At 52.3% G+C, this 19,221-nt stretch overlaps 1 protein-coding gene across 1 annotated transcript; it reads left to right on the top strand.

Annotated features, from left to right (window-relative positions):
* The first annotated feature begins 7,824 nt into the window (after window positions 1-7,824).
* Slc25a1 (solute carrier family 25 member 1) lies at window positions 7,825-11,100 on the top strand. The gene is made up of 9 exons (XM_027413151.2): window positions 7,825-8,039; window positions 8,360-8,467; window positions 8,546-8,645; window positions 8,720-8,858; window positions 9,485-9,569; window positions 9,670-9,774; window positions 9,942-10,057; window positions 10,134-10,207; window positions 10,382-11,100. The coding sequence occupies exons 1-9, from the start codon at window positions 7,946-7,948 to the stop codon at window positions 10,494-10,496; spliced, it is 936 nt and encodes a 311-aa protein (XP_027268952.1). The 5' UTR covers window positions 7,825-7,945; the 3' UTR covers window positions 10,497-11,100.
* The last annotated feature ends 8,121 nt before the right edge of the window (window positions 11,101-19,221 follow it).

The raw sequence follows: 19,221 nt of genomic DNA on the forward strand, positions 1-19,221 counted from the left end.
TGTGGCTAGCTTTGCTTTCTGTACCCTCAGGCAAGCTTTAATAAATCATAAATAACATATCATCACACCACTCCCTGGATAAGTGGTCCATACATTGTGGCTCTAACCCACGGCTCAAAACAAACAGGCTGGGTGAGTGGCAAGTGTGGTGACTGTTGTTGATAAGGATGACATTGAGTACAGTACTGGCCTCACAGACATGAAGTCCTGGGTTTGGTACTGGGCATAGTACCACATGCATATAATCCTAGCACTGTGGAGAGAGAGACAGATATTGTCTGACCTGGCTCTGAGCTTCACCAGGAGCTCCTTGCCAGGAATGGAGGTGATGGGGGTACTGGCATTAATGGAGTAGCCACTTCTAGAACACAGAATGAAAACTGGGAGGGATATGCAGCCCCATTAAATTTATTCAGATTGAAGGGCTCTTATGCCACATCTAGTGGCATAGGCCTGTAATCCTTGATACTCTAAAGGCTAAGACAGAAGCATAGAAAATTCAAGACCAGCTTTAGCCATATAGTAAGTTCAACACCAGCCTGGACAATTTCATGAAACTTTGTCTCAATGTTTAAAAAGTATGAGCCTGTTTGGTACACCTACAATCCCGACACTTGAGAGGTAGAGACAGGAGGAGCAGGAGTTCAAGGATCCATATGAAGTTTGAGGCCAGCTTGAGCTACATAGCCCAAGCAAACAAAAGGAGAAGGCTGTGACTGCAGCTCAGTGGTGGAGCACTCGGTTATCATGCATGAGACCTGAGGTTCAATGCCCAGTAGAACAAAACAAAGGAAGGGGGTAGAGAAAATAGAACAAAAGGCAATTCCCATTTTAAAAAGATCTATTTTCTATGTATGAGTGTTTTGCTTACATGTATGTCTGTGTGCCACATGACTTCCTGGTGCCCTGGGAAGTCAGAACAGGGAGCTGGATTCCCTGGAATTGGTGTTACAGATGGCCGTGAGCTATGTGGGTGCTGGGAACTGAATCTAGGTCCTCTGCAAGAGCACGTGCTCTTACCCACCAAGGCATCTCTCCAGCCCCCACAAAGGGTAGATTCTGAAGGCATCTTCTCCAGGGTGTAGGTGGCTATAACTCAATCTAACCAGTGTGGCAGAATTCACTTTCTGTCACCTATTTCACCTCCTTTTGAGAGAAATTAAAAACCTAAGCTAACATCGAGCTTAAAACACGTTTCTGCCCACGAGCGGTGGCCCAGCCCTGAATCCAAGAGTCTGCTAATCCGGTTGGGCAGCCTGGAGGGACTGCCAAGACTCTGAAGGCATTGCTAGCTCTGTCCAGCCTAAGCCTGTCCCCAGTGGGGCAAAGTGAAGTTTCATAAACCAGCTATTGTGGTATCTTGCCTGCTCACTCTCAAGAGCTCCACGTGTCAACACTTAAGTAGCCACAGCAGCTGGGAAACCTGGCCAAGAATCTAACTCCTCATTATTGTCCTTGGGCATTTCTAGGTATCATCCCCAGGGCACACAGGCAATGACTACCTTGCATGCAGCATGGATGCCTTACTCTCAGAGTGCGTGGGCTGCAGCTTCGACTCAAAAAACAAACAAACAAACAAACAAACAAACAAACAAAAAACCCCACAGTTTTCAACGTCAGGATCCTATCACACTTCAAACCAGTCGTTTTGGGTAATTCCATCTCATCCGGCACATAGTGACCAAGTACATGGTCCTTCCTGAGGGCTAGAGCTAGAGGTGGCTCAGTGCTGTCTGCTGGGGGAAGGGGGCATGAAGATGCTCAGATGACCAGCTAGCATGTCACAGTCACTCAGTCTTACCCTGTGACATCCGCCACCAAAGTAATGACAAATGAGCAATGGCAGAAGTGCAGCTGGGGACCAGCCTCCTCCAGCCAGAGCCAAGACAAAGCCACCAGCAGGAAGTGGCATGTTTAACCTAAAAGAGTATTTTTGGACCTTCTGTCACAACTTGGGGTGTGTCGCTGTGTGTGGGAGATGGAGGCCAGCCAGGAGTGTTGCCCACATCTGTTATAAGAGCTTGCCTTAGAGTACTGGAAGAAGGTGACCATGTTACAATGCCCAATGCATCAGGGGACCACAGTGAAAAGTTTTTCCAGGTGGCAGTAGTGAGATGAAAGACAGCACATAGGGGCAGCTTTGAGGCCCAGGGTGCAGTCAGCCTGGCTGCTGTGACGACTGCAGTGTGAAGGATAGTCTAAACAAAAGGCCAGTGAAGGGTGGGCCCCTCCACACCCGCCAGTTAAGAACTGCAGCCAGGCAGTAAAGTCAGTATGGACCATCAGGCCCCAGCAGTGGTCTGAGAGGAGGCAGGACTGAAGGCCAGCCATGTAGAGATGCCTTGAGAGGACACAGCCCAGGGGGTGATGCGACAGGGAAAGTGTAGGACTCTCAGACCAGAGCCAGGTCCCAGCAACAGGACTAAATACTCGCTAAAAGCATTGTCAGGTCCCTTGCACCCTGGGTCCTCTAAGGAGCCACTTTGGATGGCTACACTTGGTCTGGAGCACTGGAGGACTGGAAAATGTTCAGAGCCCTTTGCTCTACAGCAGTGGTTCTGAAACTGTAGGTCACAACCCCTTTGGGGGTTGACCAACCCTTTCATAGGGGTCACCTAAGACCCTCAAAAAACAAGGATATTTACATTATGATTCATAACTGTAACCAGCAATGAAAATAATTTTATGGAGTCATCACAGCATGAGGAACTGAATTAAAGGGTCACAGCATCAGGAAGATGGAGACCCACTGCTCTATGGCTTCATCCCCAGGAGATGTCCATGTTAGATCAGAGCCCATGGGGGAAAGGACAGAGGAGCCCATAGTAGATTCGATTTTAAAACAAGCCAGCTGAGGATGGCCCAGTTAAGTAGGGCCATTCAGGGAAATTGAAACTGTGACCCTGTTGGCATCAGAGGTCCTCAGAGATGCCACATGACAGTAACTTGGAGCTTTCACTTCAGAAGCAAGACAGGACTCTGAGCTAGGCACAACCAGGTAGGAAAGGATCCATTTACAACAGTTCTTAACCTGTGGGCTGTGACCCTTTTGAGGTAGTATATCAGATATTTACTCTATGATTCATAACAGTTGCAAAATTAGTTATGAAATAACAATGAAATAATTGTTTGGCTGTGAGTCACCACAACATGAAGAGCTATATTAAAAGGCGGCAGCATTAGGAAGGTTGAGAACCGCTGGTTTAGGAGGAAGGCAGCAGATGCTGCCTTCAGCCATGAGCAACTCAGGGTTTACGTTACAGCCCACAATGAGCATATGCACCAGAACTCTGTGGTTGCCAGTAAGATTGGACTTACTTAGCCTCAAGTTGTTCCTAGATAAAACAGGTCACAGTGGTGGGTAAACAGACTGGGTTGTGTGACCAGCACCAAGTGACTTCTTGGTCTCCATTTCTCCAAAAGGGGCTGCAGTTAACATCTGTCCCAAAGGAAGCACCAACAGTGAGGCAAAGCAGCATAGCATCTTGAAACAGTAGCCACAGGGGCATGCTTTTCTCCTGGTGGGAGCTTGTAAATGAGGTTGTTGTGAGGGGAGTGGAGACAATGGTAGAGTGATACCTGGCATGCACAGGGCTCTGGGTACCATGCTTAATCTCTCTCTCTCTCTCTCTCTCTCTCTCTCAATCTCTCTCTCTCTCCCTCCCTCCCTCCCTCCCTCTCTCTCTCTCTTTCTGTGTGTATGTGTGTGTGTCTCTGTCTCCATCTCCCTCCTCCCTCTCTCCTCCTCCCTCCCTCCCTCTCTCTCTCTCTCTCTCTCTCTCTCTCTGTGTGTGTGTGTGTGTGTGTGTGTCTGTCTGTCTCCATCTCCCTCTCTCTTTCTCCCTCTCCCCCCTCTCTCTCACACACACACTCACACACACACACACACACCACATTTCCAATAGAGCTTTTTTTTTTCAGACAGTGTCTTACTATGTTACCTCAAACTTACGAGGCTCCTGCACCACCACGTCTGGCTCTCAGCTGGAAGGTTTTGAGGGAAGAGGAGAAAAAGCAGCTCTCTGTTTCTTGAGCACCAGCCACACTGATGGCTGCTGCATGCTGGGTTAGGACCTGGACCAGTACCTCTGTTTGCAGGATGCCCACAGAAACCTTGCACCCTCCTTGGATATTATATGTGTCTAGCCTTAAGTTGGAGCCACTGTCTTTTGAGTGCCCCACCTATGTATGCTGCCTTTGTGTGATACAGCAGGTTCATAAAAGACCACATTTGGCCCCTTGCAGAGCCCCTTTTTAGGAACAGCTTGGTCATGTATACACACTGTTTGTAGTAAGTGGAGGCCTGGGTGGAGCCAGTGCAGCTCTGCTGCAGAATGGCTTGCAGGTTTCAAATAGTGTTGCCTTTACTGTGGGACACAATCCGTGCAGAATGCTGCAGTCATACAGTCCCAAACTGGCCAAGGAGTTGCTGTCATGGCTCTTGAAGGGAAGAGAGCAGAGTGCCTCGGGACTTTTATATGCCATGATCTGCTTGCCTCGTGCACAACTGGCCTGAAGACATAATTCTGTGGAGTTAGTTGTATTCTACCTCTACTAAATGAGACAATGACGGAGGAAAGTAATTACTAGCCTTGGTCTCAGTTGACACAGTCAATCCCTGATGGTGACTCTAGCCTGGGTCTGTTCCTAGTAGTGGGCCACTTTAAGACCAGGCTTGCTTGCCCTCCAGCCCTGGCTTGCCTTTGGGAGTGACCTCTTCCCTTCAGGCTCAAGCTTTCTGCCCAGTTGTATGCCTTGCTCTGTATCACTAGAGGCTGGGTAGGCTTGGGCATACACCACTTGCATCAATTTGCTGAGACACCTTAGGAACTGCACTAACCCGTACAGGTGTGAGACAATCAGGCTGGCTGACAGCCCTGGGTTTTATCAGTGGCAGTGGGTGCCAGCTGGCATACAGCTATCCAGTGAAACCTTCAGCAGAGCCCGCTGAGCTCTGTGCAGCCAGGCTGTATTCCTGCGAAACAGCCAGTAGAGCCTGACATGCATGGGTTAGTGACCCCATTGGAGTGATGCCCCCTGCCAAGCACTTGGCAGGACTGTCAGCACGCAAATGAATGAAGGACTCCTCTCAGCAGTTTAGAGGGGATGATTTTACTTACCTCGATGAAGTGACAGGACGACAGTATATGATTTAAAAACTCTTCCTGAGTATCAGAGTCCTACTCCTGTGTCACCTGACTCAACGTGTTGTTTGTAATGCTACGGAAAATCCATCTCAGGAGCACTTTCTAACCCATTGCTGAGCACCAAAACTACTTCAAGGTACATGTGCTGCAAGGTCGCACCCTGGGGCTTTGTACTGTGATTTCAAAGCAGGGAAGCTGTCCTAGCTGGTGTGGACTACAAAATAAACAGATCTATGGGACTAGTGCTGCCAGTCTCAGCCTGCAAAGGCCATCATGGCTGGCGGCTGCCTACAGCACCTCTAGAAGCCAATGCCCTTAGCAAGGGCCCCCACAGAAGCCAATGAAGGGCCATCGCCCTGTTACTGCAAAGTGTCCCCTCCATACAGCATGCCCTGGCCACTCGGCGTGGGCTGCCAGGAGACACAGACTGGGTAAGTTTACATGAGTCCTTAATTACCCACAATCTCAGGACAGCAAGCTGCTCCCTGTAGGAGCAGCCCTCCATTGGAGATCAGCTTCTCTTTTTCCCTTAAGTGTCAACCTATGGGTGACCATATACAGAGGCCAATTTAATGAAGGACAAGTGTGGTCTGAATCTCTCTTGGCAGTGAGAGAACTCAGGGCCCACCCAGACCTCAGAGATGCAAATAAAGCATGTCTTCAGTTTTAATTCTCCTGGAGGTTCTGGTCTTCAAGCCCCTTCCTTCCTCCATGGTTACCTAGAGCTCCAGACCATGTGCTCTCATCTCTTGCAGACAGACACACTCAGTGCCTACAAGAGACCAAGAAAGCAAGAGGACCATGTGGAGAGCACATGAGAGCTGCATTCTTGCTCTTATGCATGCTAGTGTTTGGCAGGTGGCACCCTAGATTAGAGAGGGACAAAGGTAACTCATGCTGCCCTGCCCTGGCCAGGTTTCAAATGGGTGGGTGGAGGTGAGAAGGATCCAGTGGTGACCAGGCTTGCCACTCAGTGTGTTCAGAAACACTGACACAGCCAGCATTCTCTTTACTTCTGTTCCCAGGTGTAGACTACTGCTATGACCCACCAGGCTCTGGGAGAGCTCTTTCTGATGTGTGCTAGGAAAGGCTTTGCACTGATAACCCATCTGGGATTGCGTGGAGTAGACTACAAGGCTGTTGGATCCTGAGTACTCTAATGTAGAGCTAACAGGTAGGGAAGCATACACTGTAGAGCTAACACAGGTGGGGAGGACTACACTGTAGAGCTCACACGGGTGGGGAGGACTACACTGTAGAGCTCACACGGGTGGGGAGGACTGCACTGTAGAGCTGACACGGGTGGGGAGGACTACACTGTAGAGCTCACACTGGTGGCATACTGGCCTTCACCAGCTATTGTCCACCTGAGCTAAGTGTCCAGTCTGAGGTCCAGCTTAACCTCTAGCCTAGCCAGCTTCTACTGCCTCCCAACAGCAATCCTAGTACTCTTTGCCTCCATCTGCCTTAGGCTCTGGTGAGTGGAATTGATCCCGTTTCTTCAGTCCATTGACTACTCAAGGGCACCCAGGGCAAAACTCTTTTCCAAAAAATAGGCAGCAGGATCTGGGCTGGCTATGAGCTCCTCCCTTTAGAGGCCAGAAGCCAGGCTGGCAGTGGGCTCTGCTCTGCTGCCCGCCAGCCCTATTGGATTCTGCCTGCATGGAGGAGACTTCTCTGAGTGGGTTGCACGTGTACTGTGTCCACACCCCACCTTCGGGAAACATGGCACTCCAGAACCACAAAGGACCCCAAATGGGAGGTACAATAGCTGGGCAGTTAGTTGCTGAAGCCCAGCAATAGCTTCTGAGCCGATCTAGAGCCTGGGGGCGGGGACGACACCGGCTACTCAAAGGGATTGCTGCCATGAGACAGTAGGGAAGTCGACCTATAGGCCTTGGCATGCGAAGCTTCTGGTCTGCAAAGATTTCTGGGAGTTTCACCCCAAGCTGTCTAGGGCTGCCCCCTCCAGGCAGCTTTGAGGATATGTACGGCAACAAAGACCTCACAAGACTTTGAGCCTCCTGCCGACCATGAATACTAAAACATGTTTATCAGAGCAAAGCAGCTCTGCCTGGTGACTGTGTGGAAAGGAGGGACAAAGGCCAACTTAATAGGCCCTTCGGCCATTAAAGATCTGCTAGAACCTGAGAGAAACGGGAATCTGCATTCGTCCAGGGAACCTGCCTAGGAGAATTCTGTTTCTGAACCGATCCGGGAGCGGGGGAGTGATCATCGCCCTGCCCCGTAAGGAGCACCAAGGCCAAGCTCTGTGACTGCAATGTGTCCAGAAGGCTGGCCTCACGCGACAGGGGAGGATGTGTCCCTACCGCCTCCGAGAACTCGGGGAATCCTGTCACTCGGGGTTCACCTTAACCCCACGGCGCACTCCAGGCGCACGTGTATCCCTCCACTCCAGGAGTTACAGAAACTGCACCTTGACCCACTGCTACCCGCCTGGGCGCAGCACCGTTGCACGGAGACCACGCCCCCGGCCCCGGGTTCTCCGTTTCCCCGGGACCCGGCAGCGGCCATTGGCTGCTCTTCGCTCTCCGCCCCGACGCGTGCCTCGGCGCACCCCGCCCCAGCCTCAGTTTCCCGGCCGGCACGGGGCGGGACGTGGGCGGGGCTCAGCTCAGGCCACGCGGGGCGGAGCCCGGGAGCTGACGTGACCGCCCCGCCTCCAGAACCAGAACGGGTCGCCGTCTCTGCAGCCTCCGGCCCCGCCGCCTCCCGAGTGGCCCGCAGCGGAGGCTCGGACCCGAGGTGGACGCCGGGCGCCCCTCCTCCTGCCCGCCATGGCTGCGCCCCGCGAGCCCCGCGTTCTCACGGCCGCCGCGCCCGGGTCCGGGAAGGCCACGCTGACGCACCCCGGGAAGGCAATCCTGGCAGGTGGGCCACTCCGAACCCCAACTCGGAGCCGCCTGTCCGACCGCGCTTCCGGGTGGGCCGGGGACGCCCAGGCCCCGCCCAACTTCCGGAGGGGCGGAGGTGTCGGGGGCGCGACCGGGGTCCCTAGCCCACGCGCCGGCTCTCCCCGGGAGTCTCTCGGGCTTTTCAGGTGGAGACCCCCGGGTGGGGGCGTGGGCGCTGTCCCGCGGCGAGCCGCGACGCGGGTAAAGTCCAGGCGGGGGAGGGGCCGCGCGGCGGTGGCGGCGGCTGGGTCCACCGGGCTAGGGTGTCCCTAGCCCCGGGCGTTCGGTCCCCTGCAGGAGGCCTGGCGGGAGGCATAGAAATCTGCATCACCTTCCCTACCGAGTACGTGAAGACGCAGTTGCAGCTAGATGAACGCTCGCACCCACCGCGGTACCGGGGCATTGGTGAGGAGGGGCGGCCGCGGGGCGGCGTGGGGGGCACCGCGGGCGGAGGAGCCAAGGTCCTGACCGCGCCTCTCGTAGGGGACTGCGTGAGGCAAACTGTCCGCAGCCATGGCGTCCTGGGCCTGTACCGCGGCCTCAGCTCCCTGCTCTATGGCTCCATCCCCAAGGCGGCTGTCAGGTGAGTCTCCGCTCTGCCCGAGCGACCCCCGAGGGAGTGGCCTCAGCGGCCCTCTCACATGCCACCTTCTTTAGGTTCGGGATGTTTGAGTTCCTCAGCAACCACATGCGGGATGCCCAGGGTCGGCTCGACAGCACGAGAGGGCTGTTGTGTGGTCTGGGCGCCGGCGTGGCGGAAGCAGTGGTGGTCGTGTGCCCCATGGAGACTATCAAGGTGAGGAATTGGGGGGGGGGGGTACCCAGGGTGTCTGTGAGGCTCATGGGGCATCCCAGGCTTTAAGGACCCTAGGGAAACTGTCAGGGTGGGAAGGGTCCCATACATACACACCAGTTTCATGGTGAGCATCTTAGGAGGAGTGGCAGAGATGGAGTTCCTGTGGAGGCTGCCCACTCATAACAAAAACACAGGCAAAGTCTTGTTTTGTTAGTTTTTCGAGACAGGGCTTCTCTGTGTAACTGCCCTGGCTGTCCTGCAACTCACTTTGTAGATCAGGCTGGCCTTGAACACAGAGATCCACCTGCCTCTGACTCCTGAGTGCTGGGATTGAAGGTGAGCACCACCAGGCCCAGCTGAGCAGTCTTTAAAGCTACTTTTATAGATAGAAAACCTAACATAACTCACTGTGTAGAAAATAGCAAACAATGCTGGTGGCCCTTCAACCTGAGGAATCTTCTGAGGTCTTGGGGTTTGTGTGTAGTGACTCCAGAACAGCCTAGGGAAGCATTTCATGCAGAAGAGCTAGGGGTCCCCAGCCTTGGCCTGACCTTGGTGTACCCTGGGTCTGCTAGTTAAAGTTCAGATGTGGCCAGGAGTCAGCAACTTTGCTTCCTTCTTTTCAGGTGAAGTTCATCCATGACCAAACTTCCCCCAATCCCAAGTACCGAGGATTTTTCCACGGGGTTAGGGAGATTGTTAGGGAACAAGGTAAGCCCTGGAGAATCGAAACTTACTTTAGTGGGCCCCCCCATTGCCCACAGGTGGGACCTAGAAGGCCCCAGCTTGACTCGTATCTGTCTGCCCCCAGGGCTAAAGGGGACATACCAAGGCCTCACAGCTACTGTACTGAAGCAGGGCTCAAACCAAGCCATCCGATTCTTCGTTATGACCTCACTACGCAACTGGTACCGAGGTACACCTGTGGTCCAGAGACCCATTTCAAACCCTGAAGGCTAACTTGTTCCTTTGGACTGGACAGGGAGGGACGTTTTTGTGGGCCCTGCCCCAGGTTCTTCCTAGCCTTCAAAGCTCCCCTCTGACTTAGCCCAGTATTCTGACTGCAACTGTACTCACATCTAGGCGAGAACCCCAACAAGCCCATGAACCCATTGGTCACTGGAGTCTTTGGAGCCATTGCCGGTGCAGCTAGTGTCTTTGGGAACACACCTCTGGATGTGATCAAGACCAGGATGCAGGTAGGAATGGGGGGCTGAAAAGGTGGGGACAAGAACCCCAGATAGGATAGCAGCTAAGCACTCTGGTGTCCCGCAGGGCCTGGAAGCACACAAATACAAGAACACACTGGACTGTGGCTTGAAGATCCTGAAGAATGAGGGACCCAAGGCGTGAGTAGGATAGAGCAGTGTTCTTGTCCCCATTCCAGGCCCTGTCTGGCCTTCTCTCATGCCCTAGGCTATCATTCTTCCTTCCTCCCAGTGTCTGGAGAATGCCCTTTCAGGGTGCTATTTGCCTGCTTTTCCTCCTTCACTTGCTTACCTCAGACCCTCTGCTCTACCCAGATTCTACAAGGGCACTATTCCCCGACTGGGCCGAGTCTGCCTGGATGTGGCCATCGTGTTCATCATCTACGATGAAGTGGTGAAGCTGCTCAATAAAGTTTGGAAGACAGACTAACCCTAGAGGGTGCGGCGGGGTGTCCCAGCTCCTCCAGACCAGACCCCCGCCATCTTCTCTTATGATTCCAGTGCAGTAGTGCCAAAAGGCCCTTCCCCTTGTCCCTCAAGTTCTGTGGCCTGGTCTGTTCTTGGTGACTACCATGTGTTCCATAGTTCTGTGTCTGTCATGTGGTCTGTATGTGACACTACTATTGTGTCTGTGTCCAGCCTGGCCCTGGCTGGGTGTCTCTATGGCTTGTGAATATGTGCTCACTTCTCCATTGCTTGCTTGTGAGCCATGTGCTTGTTTCATGTTCTGTGTCATGTGACCCTGTGCCCCACTTCCTGGGGTGCCTGTGTGCCCTGGTCCATGGCCTTGGAGCCATGGTCAGGTCACAGTCCGGTGCCTTCCACCCCCGATGGCAGGGGCGCCCTCCCCTGGCCTACCACAGCTGCCTCCGGGCCTCGGCCTGGCTTCACCGCATTCCAGGGGCTATATGCCCCCCTGCTTCTCCCGCCATTGGCCTTAAATGGCCCTCGGGCCCTCCCTCTGCCCGGGACAGGGTGGCACCTGCCACTCTCAGGACCACCCTGCCAAGGAGAATAAACCGGATCCTGTCGCACTCTCCTGTCCATCCCTTTGTAGCTGGGGGCATTGGTGACAGCCTTCTCAGGGGCCAGTCTACCCTCCACTTGAAGACACTGCAGTAGACAGAGTGATAGGAAAGCCCAGCAACCCCTAGTGATAGCACCTTTATGAGGCTCATCTTGGAACCAAAAGGGATTTGTGCTACTGCTTTCCTTATAGGGCAAGTGACTGTCCTGCTGTCCACTGAAGGGTGTGTCCACAAGGTCCTCCGTGGACTGGCAGGCAGAAGTGGGCAGGATAGAGGGCTGCCACGAGGTAATGCTCCCAGGTTTATAGGACTTCCTTGTCTGTTAACCTGTGGCATGGCCAACCCATTGTTTTTTTAATCTGAACTTATTTTGCAGGGAGAGGAAACTAGGAAGTGCTTGGGGCTGAGTCATGGAAATGCTGACCCTGTGTCCCTTAAGATTACAAGCAGCAGAAGTGATAGGGAGGGCTTATCCCAGTGGAAGAGGGAATATCTTGGTGCCTCAATCCCTGCCCCTAACATCAATTGGGGTGTTCCCTGGCTGGAGGCGCCTCACAGCCCAGGCAGATGAAAACCAGTTCAAGACTGGAGACTAGCTGAGCCTGAGGTCACTGTGGCCCTGGATCAAGAGGAGGAACTCAATGGGCAGGACATGGCCAACAGGTACTCCCAGCTATTCGGGACAGAGGCAACTTCTGCCTGCCTGAAAGCTGGAGGTGGGAGATGGTGGTTACAAACCTTCTCCATCCCTGGACAAACACTTTTGACAAGGAGCTTCCCTGTAGGCCTGGGCATTTGGGGGACACTGGCAGATTCTATGGAAGCTAGGCGGAGCATGTGGTAGTGGAAGGCTTGGGCAGACTGTTATCTCAGTGCTCACAGATATCCCGGTCCTCAACAGAGAAAGCCCCCACCACAGCAACAGCCTTCTCCCTCTGCCTCCACCAGGGGCTGCCCCTGCTTCCTCTACCACCACAACTAGGACCCCACACACAGGCTTCCTGTCCCTGAGACCCAGGCCATTCATTTTCAACTCCACCTTGGCTGTGGTAGTAAAGTGGTACTGGCTTCCTTGGGGTCTCCCCCACTTTCTGCATAACCTTGGGCAAGTCATCCAACCTCATGTCCCTAGTCTGAGAAATGAGTATACCTGTAGGGAGGGAACTTGGCAGCTGGCGATCTCACAAGGGTTGTAGGAAGTAGCTTACAGTCTCCCCCAGGTCCTTGATGCCCCTAAGACAGGAAAAGCCCAGCTGCTGCCCAAGAGGAGTACCTTTGCCCACTTACTGTCACAGTGATGTCACCACTCACTGTACTTACTAGAGGCCCGTGCCCTTCATAGGAAGGGCCCCTGGCTACACTGGGCTTCAAGCAGGATACATGATGGCCCTTGACTGTCTCAACCCAGTCAGAAATGGTGAGCAGACTGGGTCTAATTTCTCCAAGGGTTAAATACAGCTGCTCTGGTGGACCCACACTATAGGCTCCATCATATGGGAAGTCTTATAGAAGTGGTTGAGTGGAGAGGAGGAAGGGGTGTCTGTAGGAACCTATTCAAAACCTCTGAGAAGTTGGGAAGTTAACCATTTGGAAGAGGAAGGTAGGGGTCTACGATCCAAGTGCATCCAACCAGGAAGGCTGCAGAGACCAATCACAGATCAGGCCTCTAGGCTGGAACTACCTATCCAGGTAGCAGCAGAAGCAGAGAGATCTGTAGGTCTTTGGTCAAGATGGTATGCAGAACAAACCCAGCGTCCAGACTGGGGCTCTACCTCTTCTTAAAACCCCACAGGCAGGCAGTGGTGGTGCAAGCCGTTGATCCTGGCAGAGGCAGGCAGATTTCTGAGTTCAAGGCCAGCCTGGTCTACAAAGCTACAGAGAGAAACCCCATCGAAGAAAAAAAAAAAAAAAAAAAAACCCAGCATAGCCTATGTTGGAAAGACTCCCAGGAGGTGATGAAATTTGTACAGCAGAGGCACACAATCCTCAGAATTGTGCCAGGAGGAACAATTGCTGCAGAGTGAGGACAGGTCTTAGCCAACCCCACAGATGGACAGAGAACCCGGAGCAGATGTCCTCTACCCCACTCTGAACTCTGTGAGGCTTCTCTTACAGCTGTGTAGGTACCCCCAGGGATTTTCCATGTGCCTGTGCAGGTGACAAATAGCAACAAAAAGCCACATGGGGAGGGGGGTCCTGCTGCTTTTTTAAAAGTAAGGATGGAACCCAAAGACCCAAAAAGGTTAAGCCTGCATACAATCTACCTGAGCCATGCCCCCAGCCAGGGACTGTCTCGTTTTAAGCAAATAAAAGAATTCTACTTTCATGTTGTATCCCTCCCAGCACTCAGAAAACAGTCTTAAGTTTTCAATATTTTTACTTGCTGACTTTTAATTTCCTGTTTCACGGACTCCTGGACTTATAAATTCATAGGTACAAGGCACAGAATTAAAAGGAGTCTGAGGAACTCTCAGCTTCCTCAAGATCTGGGACCACCAGGTCCTGGATACACCTAAGACTTGGGATGGAGATGTGTACACAGAGGAAGGTTAGCCTAAAAGGAAATGGAGAAAGCATTGAAGAGTGTGGCCCTGAAAAACTTCCCTCCTCACCCTCTCTCCTGGCAAATACCTAAGAGCATTCCCCTTCTGGTATGGCAAGCCCTGAGTCCCCAGTATGGCCTTTAACACGCTCATCATATTTGTCCTCTCAGTTGCGACCAGTCACTTCTATCCACCCACACTTTGTTCTCCACTAGCGACGCTTAATCTGGAAGTTCCTACCTAAACAACCTATATTTCAAAGACATTGCCTTAGTGACCCCAGGGGACAAGCCACCTCACTCCTTTGGTCCCCAGGTCTGCTGAAATGCCTACCTCATTAGCCTCAATACCAGAGCAGCGCAGCCTCCCAGCGCTCCCTGGCGGTTTTCAGACACTGACTAGAAAGGAGTAGCCCAGACTCTCTGGCCAGCCTGCGCAAAGGCCCGCACACACCTACACAGGCTGGCTGCGCGCCAGGTCCTCTCCACCACGGCAGCGCCTCAAGTCACCGGCTCCCCCGGGACTCCAATAGGAAAAATATACAACTCCTGCGACCATGACCTAAAAGCTGACCAGGACGGACAGAACAGAATACAAGAGAGGTGTTGTGCCAGCCTCGACATGCGGCCATAGAGGGCACAGACAAGCCTGTGCACGAGCGAGGCTTCCCAGAGTTCACTTCTGGAGGAATAGTTAGCTCTCCAAGGCCTCGGGAACAAGGGAGTAAAACAGACACCCTTTATCCAGAGCCGCGGCAAGCCAGCGCTATGCCACGCGGCGCTTGCTGATGACATCACGAGGCCGCACCCGTAGCCGGGAGCCGTGCATGCACTCTGCCGGCGGCCGCAGGAATTGCACCCGTTGATCTGACTCTAGTATCCTGCTGCTTCGGTGTGGGCATGGGCTGCCCGTCTAACCCAGTGGGTACTCCTGGTCCTTGGACTTTCCCGCGCTCGCTTGCACGGCCCCGTACGCTCGCCAGCTCAGCCGCCACAGTTCACTCTGCGGAGTGTGTTGTCGCCCCCTGACAACTCCTAACCCCTCAGTTTGAAGGGACTCTCCACCGCAAGTCCCAGGATTCCATCCCCTATGATTCCTTTCTTCTGAACCAAGCTTCCTGGCTCTCCATCTTTGCCCGGTGATTCTAACTGCCCTTGAGATCCTGTGTAACCTATGTGTATAGGTCAGGGGCCTAATCCTCTTTCCAGAAATACCCTCTCACCTGTTTGTCTTCCCCTCAACTCATATCCGAACACAGATAACAACGTTGCTCTTCCCCTATGTCACTCTACAAAGACTAGGATGGGAAATCATTGGTCCTTACCAAATGAAGGAAGGAAAGACACCATATCGTTGCCTTCCCCCTGGATCTTAGTGGTGCAGTTCCGGTTGGGGCATAGGTTAGGTACAAAGAGGCTCCACTAATTTCTTGTGGGGGCCTCCACATCCTCCATACCTAGCTAGCCCCAGTCCAGCCACTTGTTGCAACTGTGGGTTTATCAAAGGCACGATGTATTTCCATGGAGGAGACCGGGTGCAAACATATCTCTGAGTGCTCTGCTCTGGGCCCTGTCAGTAGCCGCAGGAGGGAGCTGCATCAATGCATACAGGCTGCACTGCTGGACCTGCTACATGCTTATCCTGGCCTGGCCCTGCCTCCTATGGGCCAGTCTCATTGATCAGATGAGAACACCACCAAGGACCTGAGATCAGGAATCGGTAGCCAGCAAAGCCTCACCCTACTCCACCTAAAGAGAAGGGACTGAAGATAAAGGGGTGAGGCAGTCTTGTCAGAGTCAGTCAGCAAATGTGTTTCATTTCTTCCTTGGAAAGTAATCACAAGGGGAAAATTGGGGGGGGGGGGCTGCAATCGATGGTTTCTCCTTGTCTCAGCATCTTTCCAGATTGCAGCCTGTACCTGACCCTGAGCAATGGGAAGTATGTGCACCTTCCTGAGGAACCCCAACTAGGAAGACTGGCATCTCACCATGGTGTGGGTCCATAAAGGGGCAAGGAATTCCTTCCTTTTGCCTGGGACAGAAAGGACACAGGCTGTATGTATGTTGTATTCCCTAGGGGTCCACAAAGAAGGGTAGCAGTGAACCAAAGACCAGCTAGGCTTCATGCTCGGCTGCTGCCCAAATCCACTCATCTGGCACTTTGGGATCTTCCAATGGCTTCTCTCTACCTCTACCTCTGAACACGGGACTGCTGGGGAAACTGAGACCCAGGTCTCTCCAAATCAGGAATGTTCCCTGCTTGTGACAATTGAGCGGCCAAAGCAGATTAACCTGGGTGTTAATCCCCTCTAATGGTTTCAGAATCCTCGGTGCGAGGCACTAAGCCTGCCTTTCTCCGAGGCCTGCTGAAGCCCTTCCTGAAGCTTCGCCTGCAGCCGCGCCGATGCTATCTCGGCCCCGCCTGGCAGCGAACCCGCGCTAATCCCCGGTGCTTGCTTTCTTCCCCTGCCTGCCTGAGATGGGGCCGATTGGCGTTTGATTACCGCGCTATCGAGGACCCTTTGTGCAATCGGCCCCAAATCCCCTAATTCCGTGATAAAGGAGGCATTAGCAGGCGTTTGCTGTAGAAAAGGCACTGGCATGAAAGAATGCAATCAGGGGAATCCTGATGGCCTGGCCCAAGTCTGCTAGCGAGTGAGGACAGCAAGGAGAGGGGGACGCCTCTGTCCTACAGAACAGGGGAGGGGCGGCCCGGCAGAGGGCATCCTGGGTCCCAGCTTCTTCTGACATCTGCAATCCATCCTCCCCGGCTCTAAACACTTGGGCTGCAAGAGGGTCCACTCCACCTCCAGCCTCACCATCGCACTTTCAGAACCTTCGGCTTTGGCTATATCTGCCCTGCCTGCTCAACCTCTCTCAACCTCAATGTCGAGAACTAGGAGTCTTTCGGTGCTTGGATCCTCTCATCTGCCCTTCTCTTTGGTCAGGGACACTGCTGGAAACAGTATGCTGTTTTCAGACTGGGAAAAGGAAAGTGACGGACAGGAGCTCTTAGAATTGCCCTTCTGAGAAGAGGGGTGGCAAGCCATAAAGTTCCAGGAAGGAGTCTTTGTAAAGGTCACCAAGACTGGGCTTCACAGAGCCAGGCTAGTCATGAGGTCAGCATGCTGGAGGCACTGCCCATGGCTTGGGCAGCTGAGAGTGGAGAATAAGCCATTGATAGAGAAGTGTAGGGTGCTGGACCACTCATGTTGGGGGTTCAAAGCAAGGGAGCCTCAGGATAGGATTTGTGTGGATAGAATCATGGAGCCTATCTTGAAGAGTAGGGTTAGGAGAGGAGAGTGGCTGGAAGTGAGTTGGGAAGCTATGCCTGGGCTGGCATTTTGGCTCATGCCTCTATTCCAGTACTTGAGAGGTGCAAGCAGGAGAATCCAGAAGGCCATCAAGCTACATAGTGAGTTCAAGACCAACTTGGGCTATATAAGACCCCATCTCAAAAACAAAGCTAAGCTAAGCAAAGAAAGAAAAAAGTCATTCATCAAAGCACAGGGTAGACGGCATAGACTCCTCAAACAGCACTGAGAGGCAAGATGGGAGATGGGCAGGGAGGAGTGCTGAGCGTGGTCGCAGGGTTGAGGCTTCCGTAGCTCCAGAAATAGGCAAAGTTTTCCAAGACATACAGGTGGGTTGGAGGGCTCTTCACCTGGGTAGACAAGTGTGTACTTCCCAAGGTGAGCATGAGTTGGCGTGTTAGCTTACTGAAGTGTGTAAAAGAAAAAGCAGGTCATGGCAAGGAGCAAGTACTAGATGTGTACTATGGCTCTGTCCAGAGCGGCCTTGTCTGTCCTCTAGTTGCTGAAGGTGACTGCTTACCTTGGTCATTCTGGATAACAGAGCCACCCAAACCCTGAACAGAGGTCTGCTATGACTCTTTAGACCTCCAAAGGCTGGTCCTGACTTCAAGGTGGGCCAAAGGTGAAGTCCCAGAACCTCTATCTGGAAACGGGTCCTGGGCCTGCCTTCTGCTTAGTTTTCTTCCTCCTCTGTCCTATCAGCTAGCCCTACTCTGCCTCCAGGGTAAACAACCAATCCAGTCAGTGTTCTTAGATCAAGGAAACTTCCTGAGAGAACAGGACACAGAACACTAAAAGTGGCAGAATCTGGGCCAACTGAGGGCGCTAGTGCTCTTGTGTCCACATGTCCCTCAAAGAGGCATATCAAAGTCCTAACCCAAGACTTGTGATATTGCAATTAATTAAGATTAATTAGGATGAAGTCCTGCTGGACATCCCAAGTACTCTACCAGTGAGCTGTACCCCATTGGTGTTCCTTTTTCTATTCCTCCCCCTCCCCGTCTCTCTCTCTCTCTCTCTCTCTCTCTCTCTCTCTCTCTCTCTCTCTCTCTCTCTCTCTGTGTGTGTGTGTGTGTGTGTGTGTGTGTGTGCCCCTTTACCTTTTTTGCTTGCTTCTTTGAAACAGAGCAGCCTTCTATAATCAGGCTGGCCTGCCTCAACTTCCTCAATCCTGGAATTGCCAGTTTGAGGCACCATGCTAGGCACCTAGCAGCTTTCTTAGGCATGTTTGCTTATTTGTATGTTTTTGAGACAGTCTCATGCAGTCCAGGCTAACCTCAAACTGGATTTGTAACAAGAATGACCTTGAACGCCTGATCCTTCCAGCCTCTATTTCCCATATTCTGAGAGTGCAGATGTTTGCCACCATATCTAGCTTTAAATACACAACTGATTGGTGTGTGTGTGTGTGTGTGTGTGTGTGTGTGTGTGTGTGTGTGTGTGTGTGTTTAGTTTTTTCTTTCCTTTTTTGAGGTATGTTCTCATTTAGCTGACACTGGCCTTGAATTTCTGATCCCCCTGTGTCCACCTCCTGAGTATGTTGAGGTGCACCACAATTCCCAGCCTGCCCAGCTTGCAAGACGCCTTTTATGCCAGGATACCCATGAAATAAGATATTACAACTCTTCCTTTACATTGCTTTTCATGTTTACCTATCTGTTTAGCATTTCTTTTGCCTGGAAAGAACTAAGTTCAATCAATGTCATTTATTTTCAGCACAAAGACCTCCTTTTGGTTTTTCTTGAAGCTCAGGGCTGAAAACAGCAGGTCATTTTTGTTTTGTTCATCTAAAGAGCCTTTGTTCCATACCTAATCAGAAAGGATCTCTTTTGCTGTTAATGGACTTCTGGGTATGTGTAGTTTCCCCAACCCAAGCACATTAAAGATGGTATTCCACTGGGGATGGGCACCACCATTCCTATTTTTTGTTTGTTTTGAGACAGAATCTCATGTCTCCCAAACTGACCTCAAAGAGATGATGTAGTAGGATGATCTTGACCCCGGGCCCACCCCACCCCACATCTCCCATGTGCTGGGGTCACAAGCTTGTACCAGCATGCCTGCCCTCCATCATCTTTGATGAAAAAAGTTAGCTGATATCTTTATCTTTTTGCAGTATGCAGCAATCCATTTTCCTTTGGATTCCTTTTACTTGCTGGGGTGTTTTTGTCTTGTTTTGTTTTTACCTTGATTGAGGTATGATGATCTTAGCAAATAGTCCTATTGGAGACATAGCAAATGTGAAACAGTTTAGACCATTATTTCTAAAAT

The sequence above is a fragment of the Cricetulus griseus genome, chromosome 4 (genome assembly GCF_003668045.3).
Source record: "Cricetulus griseus strain 17A/GY chromosome 4, alternate assembly CriGri-PICRH-1.0, whole genome shotgun sequence".
In the NCBI taxonomy this organism is placed as follows: domain Eukaryota; kingdom Metazoa; phylum Chordata; class Mammalia; order Rodentia; family Cricetidae; genus Cricetulus; species Cricetulus griseus.

Coding starts and splice junctions, on each gene's coding strand:
- Slc25a1 (XM_027413151.2), top strand. CDS start 7,946: ATGGCTGCGCCCCGCGAGCCCCGCGTTCTCACGGCCGCCGCGCCCGGG. Junction 8,859..9,484: donor GCCCCATGGAGACTATCAAG/GTGAGGAATTGG, acceptor CCTTCTTTTCAG/GTGAAGTTCATCCATGACCA. Junction 9,570..9,669: donor GGAGATTGTTAGGGAACAAG/GTAAGCCCTGGA, acceptor GTCTGCCCCCAG/GGCTAAAGGGGACATACCAA.